The sequence below is a fragment of the Schistocerca gregaria genome, chromosome X (assembly GCF_023897955.1).
Source record: "Schistocerca gregaria isolate iqSchGreg1 chromosome X, iqSchGreg1.2, whole genome shotgun sequence".
In the NCBI taxonomy this organism is placed as follows: Eukaryota; Metazoa; Arthropoda; class Insecta; order Orthoptera; family Acrididae; genus Schistocerca; species Schistocerca gregaria.
In genome coordinates this window covers 342,996,780-343,023,262 of record NC_064931.1, presented here as the reverse complement: position 1 = coordinate 343,023,262, position 26,483 = coordinate 342,996,780, and the positions used below count along the sequence as shown (strand labels likewise).

Genomic DNA, 26,483 nt, shown 5'->3' with positions numbered 1-26,483 from the left:
AAAAGTTCAGACTGTGTATCATATCCCGTGGTGTGCATCACCATTTCACTTAGCATTTGCTCTCTGCTGATATCACTGGTGGAATTACTGAAATAATACTTTTATGAACACAAATTTTGCCACACTTAATGACAGTAAATAGAAATCTCATGGCCACTGTAGACTGAGGTGTTGTGGTTTCTGGACATAGTAAAGCTAAATAGTAGTAAAAATTAAAAGCAGAAACCATATGCAGATCAAATCATTCACACAGAAAGGGCGTCACCTGTTGCATTTCTCCAGTTCAGATCAAAAATGTTGTAGGAGCTTTATGTTCAGCTGCAGCATTGCTACCTAAATGAGTCATATCACAATAGGCTAATATTGCATGGCATGTCATGGCATTCACTTTATAGCTTCATAAGACACTCTCATCCTCTGGTTTCACACCACTATTGTAGCAGCATGACCTGTGCAACAAAAAATGCTCCTATATTAAAATAAATCAATTATCCAGAAATTTCTCATTGTACCCCATTTGAACTTTCTCACATGCTGATATTATTCCTCTCAGTGGCAACAGTCATATTGGATGTTACTTTCAGATAACAATATTATTTGCCAAAACAATAAATATTGATCTTGGTGCAGCAGTGATCAACATAGAATGGTGCTGGGATGTTGTGCATAAACGTGCATTTGATCTTAATTTTTAGGCACTCCAGTTTACACTTTCAACTTGTTGTAATAATCAGTCATCATTATTTTCTGATGCTCTACAAAATGCCTACATTTATACATCAATAGTTTAAGGATTTTACTGTAATTTAAAATGTGGCAATTACTAGTGCCTCTGACCTGTCAAGTATGTTCATTGCAGTATTGTAAACAGAAGTTAGTATTTTTTTGAATATAATGAATTTAAGACTGCAATATTTTTACACATTGGAATATGTTATTTTCACACTGTGTTGCTCACATTCAGCTAAGAATACTCTTATCTTTCTTGTAGAGCAACATAAACAAACAGCAGTGGCTAATGTGGATGCACCAACAGGAGAAGGTAAGGGCTTGATAGATTTGTGCTACTTGACTATATTAGCAATTTGAAAACTTGTATTTTGTGAAAAATAACGAATTGAACACTGCAATGTTTGTACACATTAATAGATGTTATTTCTCACACTGTGTTACTAACATTCAAGTAATGGGTGCTCTTCATCTTTCTTGTAGAACAACATCAAGAAACAGCAGTGCCTAGTGTGGTTCCACCAACTGGACAATGTGAGTGTTGGATAGATTTGTGTACTTAACAAGCTTAGGAAACTAGAAATAACACAGTTTTCTGTTTGAAATCTTTTGCTTTCCCTTACCTGTGCTAGCACTAAAAGACAATTGCATTTTTTTTAGGTGCCCAGCGAGTAGAAACTTTTATTAATGAAGTGGCTGCTTTGGACCAAGGTACAGTGTCTCAATTTCATGTTGTAGAAATATTAAAATTCCATGTTTTCGATCTCTTTGTTTGGCTTTTCTGTATTAGTTCAAACAGATTATTTTTCTAATTCTAGCACTTTGCCAACTTCGAGCTTCACAAAAAAAAGGTATGGCATTCATTTTAGCTGGTTGTATAATAAGTCTTAGATTCTAGAAATATCACAGTATCTGGAGTGCAATCTTGCTTTCAAATGTAATATGTATTAATTCCAAATGATGTTTGTTATTCTAGTTAAAAGGTTGCTAGCAATTTCACAAGCTGGCATTACTGGACTATTACAACCAGGTAAGGTCCATTTGGCATTTTGTTTTGAATATAGTTTTGAAATTAAGAAATAACACACTTATTTGTTTCAATTCCATGTTTCACTTTACCTGTTGTTTTTCCAAAAATAATTTTCTTATTCCAGTGCCTCAGCCACGAGGTGCTGTAGGACGCCACGTCGCTGTACTACCACATCGAAGTAAGTTGTGGAGAGAGTTATGATCTCCAACAAGTTGTAGATTTTGGAAATAGCAGAATTCTCTGGATGGAGTCTTGTTTTTTATGTTATCTGCATTAATTCCAAATGATGGTTTTTATGATTGATTGTAGGGTCCCACCAATATAGAGTTGTAAAAGCCAAGTTCGATGCACTTAAAGAAGGTAAGCACTACTCACAGCTTTTTCCCCACTCCTTGTATAACTAGTTGCGGATTCTGGAAAAAACGCTTTTCCCTGTGTAAAAACTTATGTTCTACTTTCAGTTTGCTAATTCCTAAAAATCATTTCTCTGTTTCCAGCATATAACCAACTAAAAGCTGCAGAAGCCAGTACGCTCACTCTAGCTGATAAAGGTAATTTCTTGCATCATTTATTGAATAGCAAGTTTTGATTTCTACAAATAACACATTTGCTAGTGTGCTATATCATGTTTTATCTGATGCTTGCTTGTTAAAAATGATTTTCTGATTCCAATGATAAAACCATTTGCAGTTGCAGAAGATGGAAGGGCTGTCTCTGGAGCATGGGGTACGTTCCACACTTAGTTTTATATAAATAGTTTAGAATGTTAGAAATAACTCACATTAATGTGTGAAAAGTTGTGTATCACCATGTTTGTGCTAGTTCGAACAGAGTAACTTAATATCTTGGCGACCTTTAATTGGTATTTACTGAGAGCTGGAAAACACCTGATCAATTTTTGGAGCAGCAAACTGCTTGAACAAAGACTCTTCTAAAGAATGAAGAAATGTGCAGTTTCATTTACAGAAAGATTTCTAACCCACCTCAAACCTAATATGAATCATCAATTCCGTTTCACATGCTATTCAGCATATGAAAAATTGAAAGAATACAGTCCCAATAAGAATGTTTGTCAATGAATGAAAAATGCTGGTCTATTTTATGCTGTTAATGTCACAGTATTGCTGTCATGGGTAAAAATATGTTTATAGATTAGGGATTCAAATGGCTCTGAGCACTATGGTACTTAAAATCTGTGGTCATCAGTCCCCTAGAACTGAGAACTACTTAAACCTAACTAACCTAAAGACATCACACACACCCATGCCCAAGGCAGGATTCGAACCTGTGACTGTAGCGGTCGCGCGGTTCCAGACTGAAGCGCCTAGAACTGCACAGCTACACCGGCCGGCGATTAGGGATTAATTCCGCATTATGACGAAGGAATAATAGTGTAATCCGATGCACTTCTTGTGCTTGTAACTTATAAAACATGTATATAGTTTATTTTGAGTTCTGTAGATCCATATGCGAATATATCTCTGGATATAGAATGAGTCAAATTTTTTACAAATTATTTGTTAGTGCAAAAGTACATTGTTCTTATCATACAAATAACAGGAACATATTAGCTAACACATAACTTTATGTATGAGTTATCATACTTGACCCCCTCCCCATGAAACATAGACCTTGCCGTTGGTGGGGAGGCTTGCGTGCCTCAGCGATACACATAGCCGTACCATAGGTGCAACCACAACGGAGGGGTATCTATTGAGAAGCCAGACAAATGTATGTTTCCTGAAGAGGGGCAGCAGCCTTTTCAGTAGTTGCAGAGGCAACAGTCTGAATGATTGACTGATCTGGCCTTATAACACTAAACAAACCGGCCTTTCTGTGCTGGTACTGCGAACGGCTGAAAGCAAGGGGAAACTACAGCCGTAATTTTTCTCGAGGGCATACAGCTTTACTGTATGGTTAAATGATGATGGCGTCCTCTTGGGTAAAATATTTCGGAGGTAAAATAGTCCCCCTTTCGGATCTCCGGGTGGGGACTACTCAAGAAGATGTCGTTATCTAGAGAAAGATAACTTGCATTTTATGGGTCGGATCGTGGAATGTCAGATCCCTCAATCGGGCAGGTAGGTTAGAAAATTTAAAAAGGGAAATGGATAGATTAAAGTAGGATATAGTGGGAATTAGTGAAGTTCAGTGGTAGGAGGAACAAGACTTTTGGTCAGGTGAATACAGGGTTATAAATACAAAATCAAATAGGGGTAATGCAGGATTAGGTTTCATAATGAATAAAAAAATAGAAATGCTGGTAAGCTACTACAAACAGCACAGCGAACGCATTGTTGTGGCCACGCCAACGACAGTAGTACAAGTCTATATGCCATCTAGCTCTGCAGATGATGAAGTAATTGAAGAAATGTGTGATGAAATAAAAGAAACTATTCAGATAGTGAAGGGAGACGAAAATTTAATAGTCATGGGTGACTGGAATTCAGTAGTAGGAAAAGGGAGAGAAGGAAACATAGTAAGTGAATATGGATTGGGGGTAAGAAATGAAAGAGGAAGCCGCCTGGTAGAATTTTGTGCAGAGCATAACTTAATCATAGCTAACACTTGGTTCAAGAATCATCAAAGAAAGTTGTATACATTGAAGAACCCTGGAGACACTAAAAGGTATCAGATAGATTATATAATGGTAAGAGAGAGATTTAGGAACCAGGTTGTAAATTGTAAGACATTTCCAGGGGCAGATGTGGACTCTGACCACAATCTATTGGTTATGAACTGTAGATTAAAACTGAAGAAACTGCAAAAAGGTGAGAATTTAAGGAGATGGAATCTGGATAATCTGACTAAAACAGAGGTTGTACAAAGTTTCAGGGAGAGAATAAGGGAACAATTGACAGGAATGGGGGAAAGAAATACAGTAGAAGAAGAATGGGTAGCTTTGAGGGATGAAGTAGTGAAGGCAGCAGAGGATCAAGTAGGTAAAAAGACGAGGGCTAATAGAAATCCTTGGGTGACAGAAGAAATATTGAATTTAATTGACGAAAGGAGAAAATATAAAAATGCAGTAAATGAAGCAGGCAAAAAGGAATACAAACGTCTCAAAAATGAGTTCGACAGGAAGTGCAAAATGGCTAAGCAGGCATGGCTAGAGGACAAATGTAAGGATGTAGAGGCTTATCTCACTAGAGGTAAAACAGATACTGCCTACAGGAAAATTAAAGAGACATTTGGAGAAAAGAGAACCACTTGTATGAATATCAAGAGCCCAGATGGAAACCCAGTTCTAAGCAAAGAAGGGGAAGCAGAAAGGTAGAAAGAGTATATAGAGGGTCTATACAAGGGTGATGTACTTGAGGACAATATTATGGAAATGGAAGAAGATGTAGATGAAGATGAAATGGAAAATATGATACTGCGTGAAGAGTTTGACAGAGCACTGAAAGACCTGAGTTGAAACAAGGCCCCGGGAGTAGACAAAATTCCATTAGAACTACTGATGGCCTTGGGAGAGCCAGTCCTGACAAAACTCTACCATCTGGTGAGCAAAATGTATGAGACAGGCGAAATACCCTCAGACTTCAAGAAGAATATAATAATTCCAATCCCAAAGAAAGCAGGCATTGACAGATGTGAAAATTACCGAACAATTAGTTTAATAAGTCACGGCTGCAAAATACTAAAGCGAATTCTTTACAGATGAATGGAAAAACTGGTAGAAGCCGACCTTGAAGATCAGTTTGGATTCCATAGAAATATGGAGACACGTGAGGCAATACTGACCTTACGACTTATTTTAGAAGCTACATTATGAAAAGGCAAACCTACGTTTCTAGCATTTGTAGACTTAGAGAAAGCTTTTGACAATGTTGCCTGAAATACTCTTTTTCAAATTCTGAAGGTGGCAGGGGTAAAATATAGGGAACAAAAAGCTATTTACAATTTGTACAGAAACCAGATGGCAGTTATTAAGAGTAGAGGGGCCTGAAAGGAAAGCAGTGGTTGGGAAGGGAGTGAGACAGGGTTGTAGCCTCTCCTCGATGTTATTCAATCTGTATATTGAGCAAGCAGTATAGGAAACAAAAGAAAAATTCAGAGTAGGTATTAAAATCCATGGAGAAGAAATAAAAATGTTGAGGTTCGCCGGTGACATTGTAATTCTGTCAGAGACAGCAAAGGACTTGGAAGAGCAGTTGAACGGAATGGACAGTGTTTTTAAAGGAGGATATAAGATGAACATCAACAAAAGCAAAACGAGAGTAATGGAATGTGGTTGAATTAAGTCGGGTGATTCTGAGGGAATTAGATTAGGAAATGAGACACTTAATGCAGTAAAGGAGTTTTGCTATTTGGGGAGCAAAATAACTGATGATGGTCGAAGTAGAGAGGATATAAAATGTAGACTGGAAATGGCAAGGAAAGCGTTTCTGAAGAAGAGAAATTTGTTAACATCGAGTATAGATTTAAGTGTCAGGAAGTCGTTTCTGTAAGTATATGTATGGAGTGTAGCCATGTATGGAAGTGAAACATGTATGATAAATAGTTTGGACAAGAAGAGAATAGAAGCTTTCGAAATGTGTTGCTACAGAAGAATGCTGAAGATTAGATGGGTGGATCACATAACGAATGAGGAGGTACTGAATTGGACTGGAGAGAAAAGGAGTTTGTGGCACAACTTGACTAGGAGAAGGGTTTGGTTGGTACGACATGTTCTGAGGCATCAAGGATCACAAATTTAGTATTGGAGGGCAGTGTGGAGGGTTAAAAATCATAGAGGGAGATCAAGAGATGAATACACTAAGCAGATTCAGAAGGCTGTAGGTTGCAGTAGGTACTGGGAGATGAAGAAGCTTGCGCAGGATAGAGTAGCGTGGAGAGCTGCATCAGACCAGTCTCAGAACTGAAGACCACAACAACAACAATCATACTTGACTTCTGAATGAATATAGTCATACAAACGGATATACATACATTTCAATTTTTAAATTACACTGTAGATAGACAAAGAAAGATGATTAAGGCCATAAAGGCCACAAAAATAGATTTAAGCATACTCAGGAGGTATTATGCATTTTTAAGGTATTTTTTTATTCATATACATGAATATTGTACAATTCTAATGCAGACAGAGTTATGAGCTATAATCCTTGTGAAGACATTCATTGATGGAGTAGAAGGTGTTGACCAACAGGAAGTTCCTTAATTCACTCTGAAACCAATCTGTAACACTTACAAGACCTTTTATATGCCCTTGCAAGTTATTGACTGTATGAGTGCCCATGTATTTGACTCCTTTTCGAACTGATTTTAAGCCCTTATAGTCCTTACACAGATTGTTTTTGGTTTTAGTATTATAATCATGTTTTGCACTATTTTGTGTAAAAAGAGACATGCTGGAGATGACAAAGGACATCAATGAGTATATGTACTGAAAAGTAGTAGTTAGAATACCAAGTTTCTTAAAGAGGTCTCTGCATGATGATCTAGGACTGACACCAGATATAATTTTAATGTCTCATTTCTGAATTTGGAAAATGTTCTCTTTGTGAGAGGACATTCCCCAAAAGAAGATTCCATAACTCATTAGTGAATGGAAGTAGGCCAAATAAACTAACTTCTTCATTTTTAAATTACCTATTTCTGCTATCATGCGTACTGCAAATGTATCTGAACTAAGGTGTTTCATTAAATCTAGAGAGTGAGTTTTCCAATTTAGGTTGTGGCCAGTTTGTAGCCCTAAAAAATTGACACTGCCTACAGCTTTAATTTCATTGTTTGAATACATTATACTTATAGGGTAGGGTATTCTTTGTGATGTCAGGGTGTATATGACCCGGGACATCCATGAAATACCCGGGATTTTTTCATCCAGGAGAAAACCAGGAAAAACGGGGACTTTTTTAGAATTCCGGTAATTTTTCATTGTTTTAGTTTTCAGTTAATTTTTTTGTAATTTTGACTGGTAAGAACCGATACTCTAACGATGTTGATTTCTGTATCCCGCTACTGCAGAATAACACTGCAGCAACAAAACACGAACGAGAGAATAAAACTTAATTTGCAAAGGAGGTGCTCCACATAAATACTCATAGAGCTCATATAAGCGTCTGCCAACAGCAGAATGTGTGAAAGGCTTTAGGAAGACTATGCAATGGTCCCTAACAACAAATTACCTTCGATGACCTTGACGTCACAATTATTTACATTAGATTCATTTAAGCAGTTACGAGCGAGCTCATGCGCATGCACGGTTGAGTCGCGTGTGAGTAGTACGTTCTCTCGCTTCTGGCTACAGAAATGCTGTTGGCTGTGTAAGCAGCAAACCCGGGTATCTGAACCGGGCGGCAATTTCTGGGGAGCTGGGGGCAAAGTCATATTCTTGAGGGGAAAAAAAACTTATTTCACAAAGCGCCTAGCTTCTAGCGCACGTTGGTCTATCGATTATTTAGATGATTTCGAAACGCATCCCTATTGGGTTTTGAACACATTCCAGGTTGATTTCTGAATGAATTATAAGTTGATATTTGAATGCGTGCGTATTGTACGTGATGCTTCTGAGGGGAATCCATCTAGAAATAAAAACGTTCCTGCAGACAAAAGGGGACAGGGCTATTCGAGATGAGCGGAATAAAGTCGAACGGGTGAATGCCAACTGCTGTTTGTTTATGTGATTCATTGGGTATGCGAATGACCAACATTGTTATATTGCTAACGAAGTTCATAGATTCAGACTACCACAGTGGAAATAAACGACTAACAGGAATAACAGGTAAGAAAGATTACGTATTATCTTCTCGGTGTATGCAAGAAAATGAAATTTTGACAGAAAATTTTTGGCCAGATCGCTACCCAGAAAGGGCAAGTTGTTCAGTCTCTGGCAAGCAGCCAGTTAAGTTCTATTCTGGGAGTAGCGCGGAAAAAGAACTGTATGAACACTTAATTACGCCTAACAGGAGAATAATCGCTGGATAACTAAATCGGTGATTCTGTCAGGTTTAATAGAGTTAACCGGAGAATGAGTTTTGTCAGAATTAATGGTGACAAGATTGTTTGTTGGAACGAGGAAGGAGAAGAAATGGGGACAATTACGGAACAATATGACGATTCCAAATTTATACAAAAATTTTGCACTACTATTTTTTGATCTCATGCTTGAGAAATAGGAGCATACGAATGGAATGTGAAACTATTTCCAAACGTAAACTGTTTGTCTTGTAGTAGGCTAAATAGGCATTTCATAGTCGTACTTCACGAATTATATTCTGTCGTATTATAAAAATGACCGTTATTACCAAAGCAGTCTCACTCCTTTGGTGTGTCACAATTGCTGTAATATTACGAAGGCCTGTTTTCTTTTATCTAGTAGGCAGTGACAAAATAGACGCAATCAGATCGAGAAACCACACCAGTCTTGGGTACTGTTTGTATTAACAGCTTTATCAGTATTAGACAACGACATTTCGATTTTTCGTGTAGCAAAACGTTTGACGAATTTTGGTGAGGTAATAGATTCTTTCGCAGAAAGGAAAGCACGCCATGTACAGCTGTAGCAAGATTAGACAGAAAAAAATGCTGGGAACTAAGGACTGTTTTGCTTGTCTCTTGTCTATACTGGTTTTGTGTATCATATATTTAATTTTATGTCACACAGAACACCAAGTTATTAGCTAATAGGCAATAAAGATTCGAAATTTTCTAGAGTTTTTGTTCATCCGGTTACAAATAATCCTATCCAGTATTAATTGCGAGGGTCTTAAAAAAAAAAGGGGGGGGGGGAAGGATGTCAAACCAGCTGGTTGGGAGCAGGAGAGTCACCACAGGACGTTTTAGTTTCCGCTGTCCTGAATATAGTTTCATGGCATCCATTACAAAATATACGCATTTGAGTTCCACAGTGCGAAATACAGTGACGTGCGATAGAAGAATGCTGTGTGAAGAAGCGTGGCGCTGCACATTGATACACTTACATTTCCTCGAAGTTGTGTTTTATGCATCAGACTCTTCAGAAAGATGTGCGCCACAAAAGGAACATATTTTTGAAAGTATTTTTATTTTAATTGCTGACCTAAGTAGCCGAGCGGTTCTAGGCGCTACAGTTTGGAGCCGCGCGGCCGCTACGGTTGCAGGTTCGAATCCTGCCTCGGGCATGGATGTGTGTGACGTCCTTACGTTAGTTAGGTTTAAGTAGTTCTAAGTTCTAGGGGACTGATGATCACAGCAGTTAAGTCCCATAGTGCTCAGAGCCATTTTGTTGCTATTGACTGACTACATCACGTGCCTTATGCTCTGAATATCCGCTGTTATCGGCTGGCGAGATCACGTAACATGAGCTATGACTGGCTTAGAAAAGCACATCGCAATCTCGATTTCATTGCTTCGGAAAGTAACATGCGGGGTTCGGTGGAATGCGAATTTATACTTTAGTAATACGAAAATATGCAGCGTACATGTTGCTGCACATCAAAGAACATTCCAAATACGTTTTTTTTCCCCTGTGTTTCGTTTTCTAAAGTGCCGGCAAATTATAAACCGCTGTATAAAACCATAAACATTCAAATGATTGACAAATTTTGCAGCTCAGAGGAAAAGTATAGTGTCACTTAACACGCAAAAAGTGCATTTTCACCTGGGAGAAATTGTATTTTTAACCGGGAATTTCTTTTCCTTATCGACGTATGCACCCTGGATGTACTAAACTGTTTGTACTGGGTCATGTCAAAATTCAGTGACACTCCATTTACTGTGAACCACAAATTGATACTTCAAAATATTTCATTAGCTGAATGCTCTGTGAGATTTTTTTTTTTTTACCAATAGTTGTATCATCTGCAAATAAGACAAAATTTTCATTTTGTGACACTGCATATGGAAGGTCATTAACATATAATAGGAACAACAAAGGATCTAAAATAGAGCCATGGGGCACCCCTTGTCTGATGGTTTCATATTTTGAATGACTATTGTTGTGTGGTAAGCCTGATACAGACACACATTGTTTCCTATTAAAAAGATAGGATGAGAAGCATGAGCCTGCTACTTCTGTTATCCCATAACTTTTGTATAAGGATATCACGCTTAACACAATCAAAAGCTGTAGCCAGATCACAGAATATTCAAAGTGTTAATAACTTTTGATTAATTGTTTCTAATATATCATCTGTAAAAGTGAATATAGCTTGATCAGTTGACAAACCTTTCTGAAATTCAAACTGATTGTGAATGAGAATATTTTTCTGTACTAAGTGTTCATAAAGTCTGTTGCACATAACCCTTCCAAACACTTTTGTAAATATTGCCAATAAAGAAATGGGATGGAAGTTTACACTGATGATTTGTTCTACAGAAACATGCTAGGGAAGCAAATAGTGTTAAGAAAGCAGCTAATGTAATATGGTTATAAACAATATACATTTGTTATCCAATTCTTGGATCAGTAAAACTAAACAATATCTGTGTTTGTGTGTTTCTAATGTGCACTATCAAGTAAGGCAAGCTGAAAGTATTGAGTTTTCCTGCACTCAGAAAGATAAGAGTTAAAGATAAATGAACTGTCATACACTGTCTGTTGAAGCACACTAGGTTGCATGAGCATGTTACTACACTAAAAAGCAAATATAATGAACTCGTGGCCTTGTCTGTTTACATGCTATGGATTCTCAAAGGAAGTTGATGTATTATGTTTGTCTAAGTACAATAGCAGGAATGCAAATGTTAAACATAGAGGACTATAAATTAGCTGACAATTCCTGTAGGTAAAATATTGAGAGCAGAGAAGTTGTTATGTATCATATTTAAATAAAGTAAAACCACTATTTTCTGCAGAGGTCAACTATTAAAAGCATGTGCTTACTAATTATTGCAGCTGGTAAACTTATTTATGATTATCACACTACATAGAATCCCATGGGGAAATTTTCTAGGAGAATAGAGTGTTAATTAGGTCCTCTAGCACAAAAAAGGCCAATGATAATCAGTGGGTATTTTAATATTTCATGAAAAATTCAAGTAAAAAACTTGTTCTTTTGTTGTTTTTCTCTCCAAAATTGCACAGGGATACAGAACTGTAATTGACAACATATTTGTAAATAAAGACTTAAATGTTAATATTTATGTTTATACATTCATGAATGGTCTTTCTGATTATGATGCACAACTGGGCATTTTTAGTAGCTTACCTTGACCACAGGAAACTGGTATTAAGGAAAACAGTTACTCATTAACCCATTCTCATATGTTATTTTTTTAAAATATTTGTTGTAAGACTGAGATTATTTTTACAAAACATGAAGAAATGTACTTGTTATATGGTCTTGTAACATCATAACCATTCACACACAGCTCCATTGTTTATGTACACCATGAATCATTCTTCATTTGTCACAAATATTTACACATACTGTATGAGGTGCATTCAAGTTCTAACGCCTCGGATTTTTTTTCTAATTAACTACTCATCCGAAATCGATGAAACTGGCGTTACTTCTCGACGTAATCGCCCTGCAGACGTACACATTTTTCACAACGCCATGATTCCATGGCAGCAGCGAAGGCTTCTTTAGAAGTCTGCTTTGACCACTGGGAAATCGCTGAGGCAATTGCAGCACGGCTGGTGAATGTGTGGCCACGGAGAGTGCCTTCATTGCTGGAAAAAGCTAAAAGTCACTAGGAGCCTGGTCAGGTGAGTAGGGAGCATGAGGAATCATTTCAAAGTTGTTATCACGAAGAAACTGTTGCGTAACACTCGATGTGCGGGTGCGTTGTCTTGGTGAAACAGCACACGCGCAGCCCTTCCTGGCCGTTTTTGTTGCAGTTAAGGAAAGAATTTGTTCTTCGAAACATTTTCGTAGGATGCACCTGTTACTGTAGTGCCATTTGGAACGCAATGGGTAAGGATTACGCCCTCGCTGTCCCAGAACATGGACACCATCATTTTTTCAGCACTGGTGGTTAACCGAAATTTTTTTGGTGGCGGTGAATTTGTGTGCTTCCATTGAGCTGACTGGCGCTTTGTTTCTGGATTGAAAAATGGCATCCACGTCTCACCCATTGTCACAACCGACGAAAAGAAAGTCCCATTCATGCTGTCGTTTAGCGTCAACATTGCTTGGCAACATGCCACACAGGCAGCCATGTGGTCGTCCGTTAGCATTTGTCTCACCCACCTGGATGACACTTTTCGCATTTTCAGGTCGTCATGCAGGATTGTGTGCACAGAACCCACAGAAATGCCAACTCTGGAGGCGATCTGTTCAACAGACATTCGGCGATCCCCCAAAACAATTCTCTCCACTTTCTCGATCATGTCGTCAGACCGGCTTGTGCGAGCCTGAGGTTGTTTCGGTTTGTTGTCACACGATGTTCTGCCTTCATTAAACTGTCACACTTACACACGCACTTTCGACACATCCATAACTCCATCACCACATATCTATTTCAACTGTCATTGAATTTCAACTGGTTTCACACCATGCAAATTCAGAAAACGAATGTTTGCACGCTGTTCAAGTAAGGAAAACTTCGCCATTTTAAGTATTTCAAACAGTTCTCATTCTCGCCGCTGGTGGTAAAATTCCATCTGCCATACGATGCTGCCATCTCTGGGTCATATTGACAATGAACACGGCCTCATTTTAAAACAATGCTCATGTTTCTATCTCTTTCCAGTCTGGAGAAAAAAAATCTGAGGCCTTAGAACTTGAATGCACCTCATAGTACTGTATGGTATATTGTAAAGTGCATATGATGATGATGACACACTGGTCATGCATGTCAACTCCACTCGCCCAATGGTTGCTATCGATAAAACAGTTAGGTCTTAATTTTTTTTTTTTTTACATTTATTTCAAAGAATTGCGATCCTTGTCCCAGGAGAGACCATTTTGCTTGCAAGAAATTCATTTAGAACTAACCGCGGAACCTGAATTAAAGGAATATAATCTTACTTGAGATGAGGGCTAATGGTGGGCTGCCTGTCTTTGTCGATGACAGATGCCACTTGTCTCCTGCCCATCTTACGATGGCCATACAAGTTGTTGCAGTGGAGGTTACCACATTGGTTAAAATCACAGTATGATTTTTACATCTTCCATCTCATGATTTGTTGGATGCAGATCCACTGACAGAGCTCTTCTGGCCCCTCCCACATGCATTCCTCCTCATGGTTAACTTCAGCGCACACAGTGTGGTGCGGGGCTTAGCTACCATTTGTTCCAGGGATCAAATTATCGAGCATTTCATCCATTTTGGGGTTATGTGCCTTTTGAACTTTGGTCAATTGACACACTGTGCTACATCAATAGGGTCATCTACAGCTGTCGACCTTTTGTTTTGCATCCCAGCAATTGCAGACTCATTTTAGAGGGAAGTGGCCACAGATTTGCATTGCACTGATCACCTTCCAGTGAGGATTCATCTACTGACTAGGATGGGATCTCCTTTGCAGTCAGGAGGCCTTTTAAATGGTGTTTGTGAATGTCTTCACAATCTTCCACCTTACTGTGACCATTATAAAGCAACTACAGCAGACTGTGAGGAGGCTGGAAACATGGACCATTAAAACTGGTTTTAGGTTCTCACCGTAGAACACTAGGCACATTAATTTTAAACATACACATTGAAGTTTTAACTAATCTGAGCTCACAATGGGGATAATATTTTACGTTTTAAAGACACTGTGTGCTTTTTGGACTTTCTATATGCCTTGAAATTAACCTGGCTCTCACTTCTGAAAGACCTGCATACAAAGGGCTTCAAATCGTTGAATGTTTTGAAGTGCCTGAGTGGAAATGTGTAAGACAACAGATCCTGCCTCATGCAGTTTAACAGGGCATTTGACAGATCTCGGCTGGATTACAGCAACATGCTTTATGGGTTAGCTTGTGTTTTCTACCCCAAGATGTTAGACGTTGTCCACTATGAGGGTTTATCCACTGAAGCACATCACAGTGCAGTTCAGAGTCTGTGGTCTGTGTGAAGAGGCTGGTTAAACACTACTCTGGATTCTGCACCACCTCTTCCTCACTTGACAGCCACTGTTAATCGCAGTGTTGCCTCAGCCATTGACATTTAGTGTGGTGGTCCACCCCAGCTTTAAGCAGCTCTTCAGGAATTGGCCCCATGTGACCAAATAAATCAGGATACATGCTACTAACTGTCTCAAGGATCTGGATATAGGAGACCACTGAATACACAGTCAGAGATGGAACAAATTGCTGTCTTGGCGTCTTCAGGTGCCAAAGTGATTTTAAGCTTGACACTGTACAAGAAAACTTGTACCCCAGACTATTTTTTTATGACACTGTTTTTTTTTTCAATTTTTAGTGTGTACCATAGTTTTATTGTTTTTTATACAGATGGCTCCCAGTTAGGGAATGTCCTCTGTTGTTAAACTGTTTTCCTTGGAACGATTTTCCAAGTGTGCCTTCTGGAACAACTTCACAGGCCTCACAGAACAAAGTTTCTCATCTATTCTGACTCATTCGGTGCACTAGTTACACTAGTTCATTCAGCTCATCCATGACTCCTTAAAGCAGATACAACACTGAGGCAGAGTCATAATGTTTTTCTGGGTACCTGGACACATCAGGATATAGTGAAATGACATAGCCGACAAAGCACTCAATGAAACGTGTCAAGATGGTGTTTTATGTAGACGTGCTATCACCTTACATGCCATCAATTCATTATCTGACAGACAAATCATGCATCATTATGAAACTGAATAGTTGGAGGTGTTGGAAAACAAACTGATCAAACAAATTGACCACACACCCATGATGGGCTACATGCCAACCTCACTGGTGGCAGAAAGTGCTGCTCACCAGACTGCACATATAACATAGCCTTTTATCCCACAGTTTCTTCCTCCTGCCAGAGGATCAACCACTAGTTGACATTTGTGGTGCGCTACTTTTAGTTCAGCATATTTTGTCTACATGTGTCTTCCATACTGACATCAGGGCAGTCTTCGGTTTGGCTGGAGATGTGACCACCATCCTCACTGCCACTGACACCAATGTTACATAGTTTCTGAAGCTTTGTGAAATGTTGGGTCTCATCTCTAAATTACTGAGGAAGGTAGGCGGACCTTAATGCATTATAAACTACTCTACATGTGGGGACAGCCTAGTTCCGAATCCTGCCCCCTCACACCATACCCCCATGTGAACGGCATGTTGACTATTCGTCACCATGCTGATGGACATGGTGCTGAGTGCCCCTCATCCAAAATCATCTGTAATGAAAGGTTGACAAGGAGTCAACATTTTTTCATCAGCCCATTTCATTGCAAGAATATTGTTTGATGATGTATGTGTTAGTTTCCCTCTTCCTCAGGTTAGTTCCACCGAACATGGGTGACATACTTTTCTTGTTGGTGACAGTTCTGGCTGCATGAGTGTTCCTGTCTAGCAGTTTCCTGAATAAGTTGAGAAAGCTGTACCAGTTGTCCATATCAGTAGTTCTCCACTCCCCAATCGCACAATTTGAGCACAATCGTTTTTTTTGAAAATTTGGCAGTCATGCCACCACTTTCTCTCTTCTTTCCAGTATATGACTTTAGATTATAGTAGTACGTAATCTCTGTAGAATGTACTTCAGTTTTCTTCATCTGACTCTCTTTGATGTGCGCGCGCGCACACACACACACACACACACACACACACACACACACACACACACACACACACACACACCTCCGAATTGTGTAGCAGTGGTGAATCTTCCTCAGTTTAGTGTGTGCATTTTGGCAAGTTAGTAGGAAAGTGCAAATATCTAGAGATCACCTTGAATCTTCTCAGTAACATTGTTTTAGCAAAGATTGGAGCCTCAATAATTTTTCTTTTTGACCAGGTGTCATTTTTAAATTGTTTTGGTGTTAGTGAAATGAGGATGCAGAGAGCAAAATGTGCCTCAAATTCACCAACTGTTACAGGAAACCAACATTCTTTGTCACTACTTGAATTGGTAGCCAGTGTTTTTAGTATGTAAGAGTTTCATTCTCTTCCAACAAAATCATGACTATTGTTAGAAATTCCTTTGTTAACAATTCATTAGTGACTTGAAGCACTGTAGAATTTTGTCGTAGATGCCATAGAACCATTGCTCCCATTTGAATGTCACAGAGCAAACACTAATTTTAGATGAGTAACTAAATTGTTGGAGCTGCAGTGAATTGCTTTTCCAAAGTCTTTAGCATGTTTCGTTGTCATATTGTCACTGGTTTCCCAGTTGTCCAAAATGCTACCATTTTCTCACTGTATGATGTATTGTTTGCAGTGGCGTAGTCTGTATCACTACTTGATTCACTTAAATCACTTCCTTCCAAAAAGCACCAAATTCTCGCAGTTTCTACTTTGTTGGGGTCCAGCATGTTGTCATTCAGTTGGAACACAGATCACAGACTAAATACATGTAGGCTCGAATTAATGCATCAATTTCAAAAACATACCTCTAGTGCCATCTAGCATTGTGGGTGCAGAACTATTACAGAAAACAGCAAGTTACACAAGAGCCAGATGTTGCATCTACAGCATGGTGTAGCTGTCATTGTATTGCAGTACATGGAACTGCTATGATGCCTGTACCCATCGTAATATGTGAATGAGTTAATGAACAACAGACACCATGTGTCATGCATGAAATGATTTTTTAGGTCAAACATCCCTCCATCCAGTCCAGAGAGTAATAGCTAGGAGACTCTGAAGTATTAATGTAAGGTTCAAATAAATTCCCCCACAAGTGAAACTATTAAATTACCAATGATCAGCTGCTGAAGAACTCACTAGAAAGTGCCAAGAGCTTGTAACACTTCTAAAATGTAGTGGAGCTCACATAATCATAGTTACATAAAGGTGGCTAGAACCTGAAATTGGTTCTTATAGTGTAAATGTAAGTGTGTATTGAAGGTTTGCACTAAAGGGAAATGGAGGTGGTTTATTTGTTGCAGTAGATAAGAAACTTGAATCCAATTAAAGCTACATGTCGGAGTGTTTCGCCAAAGCAAGTATCAAGCAAGGGCATCAGTGTAAACTTGGACACTTCTATTGACCACCATACTCAACTCTAGGGATAACTAAAAACCTTAGAGAAAATCTCAACTTGCAAGTACATATTTCCCAATCACACTGTCATCATGGGAGAGTTCAGTCGTAACAGTTGTTTGGTGTAATTGCAGTTTTTGGAGTAGGCAGCTCACAGGTCTATGCCATACATCTGTGTACCCAACACTCCAGTACAGATGGACCTACTCTCATTACTGAGGACAGCTGAGAACCATTCCACTCTCCACATGACAACATTCTCTGCAGTAATACTACATTCTTTCTCCAGAACTACATAAACTACAGGAAAAAAATAAATGCACCCCCTCAATGAAAAGGTCATTTTACTAACAATTAAGGAGATAGACAGTTCATCATTGTAGAAGTACATGTTAAAAAAATGCAGCACATATGAGACACACTTCACAGTAAAGAATGCCCAAACAGTAACATCAATACAGTGTGTACCTCTCAGCCAGAAACGCATGCAAATGACCATCCTGCGATAGGTTACCCGAAGCATCCTGTGCTTTTTCTTGCAATTTGGCAATTATTGTTACAGACCTAGGAGAATGAGTAAGGTCCCTCTTTGCCATATCCCATACATGTTAAATAGGTGAGAGATCTGGTGATCTTTTTGGCCAGGGCAGCCATATGTGTATGTGCTTTGTCCTACTGGAAAAGCACATCACCTTCCTTTTGAAGAAGTGGCAGTAGCATGGTGATAACAGGCTGCACTTTGTAGTAGGCACTGGTTACTTTACCCTTATGAAACAAAAAATGTGACTGCAACTTGGAACTGATGGTTCCCCACATCATGAAGTCTGTGATGGTACTTGCGTGTCGTGGGCAAATACACTCTGGATGAGCAAATGCACTCTGGAATAGGCAACTCACAGGTCTATGCCATACATGTGTATGCCCAACAGTTCCATACATACAAACTTACTCTCATCACTGAAGCACCATTCCAATCTGTATTTAACTCTCACCAGAGCAGCCTTGCTTGGCAGTGTTGTAGTCACCTGGCCAGAGGCACACATGATCTTATTACTGCTGCAAGCGGACTGTTCCTAACGGTCCCAGATGATGTAGCATGTGCAACATGTGTTTGGATTTCATTCCTGGATGATGTTCGATTGGCCACCACTTCTTGCACAATGCATCAAACTTGATGTGTGTCTACACAATGTGGACATTCAGAACCCGATCTGCAGATGTGGGAATTCTCAGCAGACCACTTCTGGAAGCAGCAACACACCACCAATATGCTGTACCCTACATTTGTGGAAATCTGTTGATACATCTGTTCAGCTTCCCACAGGCCTATAATGCAATACTGTTCAAATGGCAAGCTGTTCAGTGGGATTATGTACTCTTTGGTGAGGCATGATTGTACCCTATAATGAATGCTGCAAATACGTTTCACCTCTGAACTCAGCACAATTACTGCCTGGAGAGTCATCACAGAGAGTACACAGACAGATCTTCTGAATGTCATCTGATCACCAATGACCATGACAAATGAATCACCAACTGAAACTGGCTTCTTTGAGGATGTCAGTACGGAAACTGGTATCAGTGACCATTAGGCAGTTGTAGCAACAGTGAGTACCAAAATGCAAAGGGCAATGAAAACAAGTAGAAAAATCTACATGTTCTGTAAATTAACAAAGAGGTATTATTGTCATATCCGGATTATGAACTTGAACCCCTTACTTCTGGGTGGGAGCGTGTGGAGAAACCATAGCTGTATTTTAGAACAACAGTTGACCAATCACCAGATACATATGTACTCATAGAACAGTAAGTGATAGGATATACCCTCCATGCTATCAATCTCTGTAAAGAAATTTCAAGAGAATCTGTTACTATTTCATAATATGTGTAAAATAAAGTGCAGACCTATGGATTGAAGATTGCTAAATTAAACCCATTAGACTGTCAAAAGGGCAACATCTGAAGCGTTCAGTGACTACTATACTAGAATACTGTGGAAAGATCTCTGACAAAACCCAAATAAATGCTTGTCGTACATAATAGCTGTTAATGGTACCAGAGTGTCCAGAAACTCATAGATGACACAGGAACTTGAAGTGGAAATGGCAAAGCAAAAGCAGAAATGCCTAACTCCATTTGAAAGTGTTCCTCTTTTCAAAGAAAATCTAGGAATATTGCTCCAGTTTAATTTGTGTAGAACTGTAAAGATGAGCGATTAACATATCAGTGTCAGTGAATTGAGAAGCAACTAAAATCATTAAAATTGACAAAAGCTATTGAACTCAGTGTAATCCTAGTCAAATTCTACATGGAATTTACCAATCAGATAGTCCATTTGTTAATCATAATGCAATGTAGATCCCTCGAACAAATAACTGCACCGGTACGTGGAAGAGAAAAGGGGTCGCATCAATCTACAAGAATGGTTGCAGACATGATCCACAGAAACAGCATCCAATATGTTTGATATCCATCTATTGTAGAATATTAGAACATATTGGAAACTCAAACTAATGAAGTATCTCAAGCGGAATGCTCTGCACCATTCCAAACAGCATGTATTCAAAAACATTGGTCATGTGAAACCTGACTTTTCCTTTTCTCACATGGCACTGTTAAAGTAATGGATCAAGGTAGTCATGTGGAAAAGAATTTCTTGACTTCTCAAAAGTATTTGACTTACACCACATTAATGCTTATTAAGAAAGTATGATCACATGGATTATCAAACAAAATTTGTGAGTGGATTGAGGATTTCTTGGTAGGTAGAATGCAGTATGTTATGTTGAATTGAGGGTCAACAGGTGGAGAAGTAACTTTAGGCAAGCACCAAGGAAGTGTTGCTGTTAACCCTTCAACTTCTGTTGTTGAATTAACTTGTTATGTTTTGGCACTCACTAGGTGGTGAGGACATGTTTTAAAGGTGGCCTCCAGGTTTTAAGCACAATTTTTCTATTTATGCAACCTGTTTTGCCAACTTCTAACTGCTGTGGATGTGTTACTTCCATATCTTGGTGGATAAAAAAAATTAGACTATTCATCATACAAAATACGTTCCTCTTTGCATCCTATCATCCCTGTTTTGATATTTTGATGCTTTTGCAAAATATGGCAATTGTTATGATGGCATGATTTCCAATGGAGGGACAGAAATGAGTGTGTGAAGCTCAACTGTTCACCGGAATACAAAAACCAATCACTCGAGAACAAAATTAGATTTTGTTCTGCTCTCAGTTTTAAACAAACTTCGAAATCTTACCTACATTTCAATTGCAGCAAAGTTCATGCAATGCTTTTTTATCTCTGCAAACACTTTAAAATTTGGAGTAATGTTTTATTTGATCTGATGTGGCACAATAACTGTGACAAATAACTGAAAGTAATTGAGCCCTATATCGAGTGAAGGTATCAGACAGTAAGATCTGTAAAAATCAGATTTTTTTCACGAAATACTTTCCTTAAAATCGGATGATAATTACTTCATAGTGGCTGGAACACTGTTTCTCAGCACAGGTAGCAACATTTGGCAAGCATACAGCAACAAAAAAACACACTCAGCACAGAATGCAGTAGCACACCTATAGCAGCAAAAGGGTTAATGTTTTATATTAATGACCTGGCAGGTCTTATATATTGTGTTGTGAGCAGTCAATTGCAGTTAGAAAACAATAACATTCAAAAATATAGTACTAGAGGGGCCACTAACCCTTGTGTGTGTGTGTGTGTGTGTGTGTGTGTGTGTGTGTGTGTGTGTGTGTGTGTGTGTGCGTGCGTGCGTGCTTGCTTGCTTGCTTGCGTGTGTGTGTGTGTGTGATTGAAAACTGATAAGTATAAGTTATATGAATATAACAGAGGGAAACATTCCACAAGGGAAAAATATATCTAAAAACAAAGATGATGTGACTTACCAAACAAAAGCACTGGCAGGTCGATAGACACACAAACAAACACAAACATACACACAAAATTCAAGCTTTCGCAACCAACGGTTGCTTCTTCAGGAAAGAGGGAAGGAGAGGGAAAGACGAAAGGATGTCGGTTTTAAGGGAGAGGTTAAGGAGTCATTCCAATCCCGGGAGTGGAAAGACATACCTAAAGGGGAAAAAAGGACAGGTACACACTTGCACACACACACATATCCATCCGCACATACACAGACACAAGCAGACATTTGTTTTACAAAGTGTGGGATGTGGATGTTAATGTATAGGTATCTGGCACAAAATAGTGGCAGGAGGCTACATGCAAATGGTGTAGGTATGGTAGGGAGAAAAAGAAGGAAGTGGTTGGTGGCTTGATATATTATGAAGTTAGACTGTGGGCAGTAGGTGGAAAACTTTGGTAATGTAAATCAGAATGGATAAAATTAGGCAAAACTGATCTAGAATGTTGTGACTCGCCAATCTTTCAAAGTGCCGCTGCGCAGTTACGCGTGTCCTCTACATGCGGCGCTGTCTGCCAGCCATGCAGCAGCAGTGCCACCTAAGCGGCCAGCCTGGCAGCGGCTGCTAGACTCAGACTCAGTTATGATTTGACTGTTAAAGTTTACACACGTTACACTCTGTTTACTTGATCTGTGACTTTCATGTATTGCGTCTTTCTTGAAATATATTTGTTCGACTTGAAGTTATAACAATTGGTGATGAGGTAGTGATTTTTCTTTTCCATCGTTGACCCACATGTTTCCATGGCTACTTTAGAGCAACTATTGCAAAGTCTCATAGAACAGCAACGCTTCTCACAAATGCCATTCGTGATTTCGTTGCGGCATGAAACGTGGGGCATCTCTTGTCGTTGTCTCTACCTCCTTTTCCTCCTTACGATGAGACAGTGGAAGACTGATCTGATTACGAAAAACGTCTTTGACAGCACTTCTTGGCATTTCATTTCGCAGATGAACGAACATGTAAGTCTCTGCTCCTTTCATGAATTACACCTCAAATGTATCGGTTGTTGTCGCAATTGGCTCCTTTGAAAGATCGGCAAGTCACAACATAGAATTTTGTTTCTGTAAATAGTTTGAGTCTAGAAATAATACATTTCCTTGTGTGCAATTTTTTGTTCTGTTCTACCTCTGCTAGTTTCTGAAGATGGGTTTCTGATTGTAGGATCCCAGGAAGTAACAGCTGATGAAGACTCCATGGCATTAGTAAAGAAAAGTAAGCAGTACTTTTTTTTTTTTTTTTTTTTTTTTTTTGCAGCTGGTGTAGTTTCTAGTATTATCATGCATGCAATCACAATTATTATATTATGTTTACTAGTTTACAAACATAAATTTTTCTGTTTTTTGTCTGTCTGTAGCACTTGTAGGAGTTCTGTTAGTACTGGCCAGTTCAGGTGATATATCTCAAGCAGGTAAGATCTCAAGAGGTTTGTTTTGGAACTAGTTTGAAGTCTTGAAACAATACATTATCTGAAACAATTTTAGGTGTAATCTTATGCTTCCTAGTTCTAAAAGATTATTTTCTGATTCCAGTGGAAGAGTTTGCTGTGACAGCAGAAGCTTTCCTGGCTAGACGTAGACGTCAGAGAATCACCAAGTCTGTAGAAATGGACTAGTATTGGAATCGAACAATTATGTCACTACATCTGACAATCAAGCTTTTTTTTTTTTTCACTGAAAACTTTTTAAAACTGATGATCAAGAAATACATGCCCGATGTTTAATACAATCAGTAATAATTTTGTTATGAATAATCTTTTGTCAATAATATTCAGACATTTGATGGGGATTATAGAATGTTACATTACAAAGTGATAACCTAAGGACAGTGTTTAGACTTATCACTACACAGCTGTTCAATATGTGTGTGTGTGTGTGTGTGTGTGTGTGTGTGTGTGTGTGTGTGTGTGTGTGCGTGTGTGTGTGTGTGTGTGTGTGTGTGTGTGTGTGTGTGTTTTGAGCAGAAGTGGACATTATGAATAAGCGGCTATCAGCAACATGTGCTCTTTCTTGATACAACAAGTTAAAATGCTGGTAATAAAAATGTACTTCTCATCTTTCCTTTCATTCCTAGTAATAAAGGCAATGACTGATACATGTAGCTCTAAATGTAAACATTTACTAACCTCTAATATCAAGAGTATCGCCCCATTCTTTATTTGAGCTGGCAAATTGTACATTCTAGCAGTAAAAACGTTAAAAAGTACTTTTTATAAATGTGCAGATTTTGGGCATTTAAAAATGCTTTGGGCAAATTGCCAGGCAAATGCCCATTTATAAATATCCTGTCCACTTGGCATTTGCCTAGCCCACATCACTAGGTAGAGTACTAGGGAAATGCTAACAGACTACACAGGAGACTCCATGCAATGCCCTCTTACAACCCAAAAGTTTTGTTTAAGTGTATGGGACCCATACAAATAGGAGTACTGGGGGATATTGAACAGATACAAACAAGGACAGCACGGATGGTCACAGATTTCTATGACCCATGGGAATGTATCACTAAGATGCTGAATGAGATGAACTGGTATGCACTTCAATACATGCATGCATGTGCCCTAGCACACACACACACACACACACACACACACAGGATGTCCACAACTCTGTTGTGGATACTTCCTTGGCGAGCATGGGACCCCAAGCTATTGCAGCTGACTTTCCTTTCCTGGCTCCATTCCTTCCTCCCCCCCCCCCCCCCCCCACCCGCCCTCCTCCAGCCCCTTCCCTTCCCATTCTCTCTCTCTTTGGGAGTATTTTTGTGCCTACGTCCAGATACGGACGTATGTTTGCTCTGTATTCTACAAAGTCTCTGTCCTCCCTCGGCTCTTCTCTTTTCCTCGCCTCTTCTCTTTACCCTCTTCTCTGCTGCGATGTTTGAGACCCGATCTTCTTTCCTTTTCTTTGTTCCTCCCTTTCTCTCTCTTCCATCCGTGTGCGTGTCTGAAGGCCGACCCACGCATTCCCACGTGTAACCAGTGATGGGGTAACGCATAATTCCCCACCCTGGGTAGACAGATAGGACATGTAAATACTCCTGGTAAAGGCCAGGCCCAGGGAGGGGTGATTACCTGAGCTGGTGCCTTCCTAACGTGCTGATTGGTCCCTCCGTCCATTTCTTGAGAGGTGTGAACTGAGGTGTGGGCAATCACCTAAGGTGGGAGTGCCCTCAGAGAGGGCCCCCATGATGTTAGGAGTGCGCTATCGGAGATGCCGATAATCATGGGGGATATTTTTGCAATGGTTTCCTCTTCATCTACAATTTCTACCCACAAGAGATAGCTAGATGAGTCTCAGCCATGGACAATTCTTCCATCAGTGGCAAAGTTCGTAGTTGTTTCTCGGTCTGACGAAGGTCAAGACTTCTCCACAGTCAACCCTTTCATTATTCAGAAAGATGTCGATGCACTTGCAGGTACTGTAAAATCTTGTTCCCTATTATGAAATGGCACCTTGTTGTTAGAAACAGTCAGTGCCCCCCAGGCACAACAATTGCTGCAAACTACACTGCTACACACCTTCCCTGTCCGAGTGGAAGTACACCGTACTGTAAATCCATTATGCGGGGTAGTTTATACACACTCACTTGATGGATTATCCAATGAGGACATTCAAAATTACCTGTCTGACCAGGGCGTTACGGCTGTGCATCGAGTTGTGAAAAGGGTTGACAAGGATTTGGTACTGACCCGTACTCTCTTCTTGATGTTTGACACAGTTCAATTTCCATCCAAAATTAAAGTGGGCTTTAAGATAATTTCAGTTCGTCCTGACATACCCAATCATATGCGTTGCTGTCGGGGTAAATGGTTTAATCATACCAGCCAGTTGTGTTCCAATACGGTCAAATGCATTGCATGTGGCAGGGATACCCATGAGGGTGATTGTCCACCTCCATCCCCTTGTTGCATCAACTGTATGGGTGACCATGCTGCTTCGTCTCGGGATTGCCCTATTTTCAAAGCTGAACAAATTATTCAAGAAATCCGAGTGAAATGAAAGGTGTTTACATTTCTGCTTGTAAGTTATTCACCAGTAGAAAGTCCACTGTGCTCCCAGCGGGTAAATATAGCACTGTCTTTGCATCTCTTTGGCCTACTAAGGAGGTAGCCATGCAGACTTGCGATCTCACCTTTAGCGCCACGGTCATCATATTGGTCAGCCCAAAGCTCGCCCATTCAACCTCCCCACTATCACCTGGTCACTCTAAGTCTCACCCTTCATCGGCTCCTGCTAAATCATGGGCCCCAAAGGTGGGCGCCCTTACTTCCAAAATAGAGCCCACCCGCAAAGATTTTTTCGTACCCCAACCTTACAACCATTGATTCCTCCCTCATCTCAACATCCCGCTTCCAAGAAGGCTCCTATGAAACCAAGTTCCTCTCCTCCTCCACCACGGCATGTTTCCTCTACTGCACCACCCAGCGGTAGCCGCCCTCGGCTGTCTTCCGTGTCGCCGAGACGCACCACTGGCAGCCAATCACTGGTGGTAGGGGCATCCCCCAAACAAACTATAGATCAGGATCTTCTGCCTTTGGCTGAATGCCGTTCCATGCCGTCGGCTGTCAGCTCTCATCGGTCGTTGAGTTGATGGCAACCACGATGAGGTTTTTCCCTTTTCTGTCTGCCCTATGTTACTTATCCATTGGTATATCTATGGAATTTGCTCCAATCAGGATGAATTGTTGATCCTCTTACTATCCTTCTCCCCAGTTGTCTTCTGTCTTCAAGACACAAAGCTACATGAAACTTAAAACTGTGTGCCAGACCGAGACTC

The 26,483-nt window shown here is 39.6% G+C and overlaps 1 protein-coding gene across 3 annotated transcripts in view; it reads left to right on the top strand.

Moving 5' to 3' along the window:
* LOC126298940 (uncharacterized) overlaps positions 1-26,483 on the top strand; it is a 256,120-nt gene that overhangs the window by 104,816 nt on the left and 124,821 nt on the right. The window contains exons 14-25 of one of the 3 annotated variants that reach the window (XM_049990539.1): positions 992-1,042; positions 1,213-1,263; positions 1,390-1,440; positions 1,548-1,580; positions 1,706-1,759; positions 1,884-1,937; positions 2,069-2,119; positions 2,257-2,310; positions 2,450-2,485; positions 22,869-22,919; positions 23,062-23,115; positions 23,237-23,809. In XM_049990539.1, the coding sequence (XP_049846496.1) occupies positions 992-1,042; positions 1,213-1,263; positions 1,390-1,440; positions 1,548-1,580; positions 1,706-1,759; positions 1,884-1,937; positions 2,069-2,119; positions 2,257-2,310; positions 2,450-2,485; positions 22,869-22,919; positions 23,062-23,115; positions 23,237-23,319 (623 nt within the window). In that variant the 3' untranslated portion in view covers positions 23,320-23,809. Of the gene's footprint in view, positions 1-991; positions 1,043-1,212; positions 1,264-1,389; positions 1,441-1,547; positions 1,581-1,705; positions 1,760-1,883; positions 1,938-2,068; positions 2,120-2,256; positions 2,311-2,449; positions 2,486-22,868; positions 22,920-23,061; positions 23,116-23,236; positions 23,810-26,483 lie in introns of those variants that run through there. The other 2 variants (XM_049990538.1, XM_049990540.1) reach the window with 2 other exon arrangements.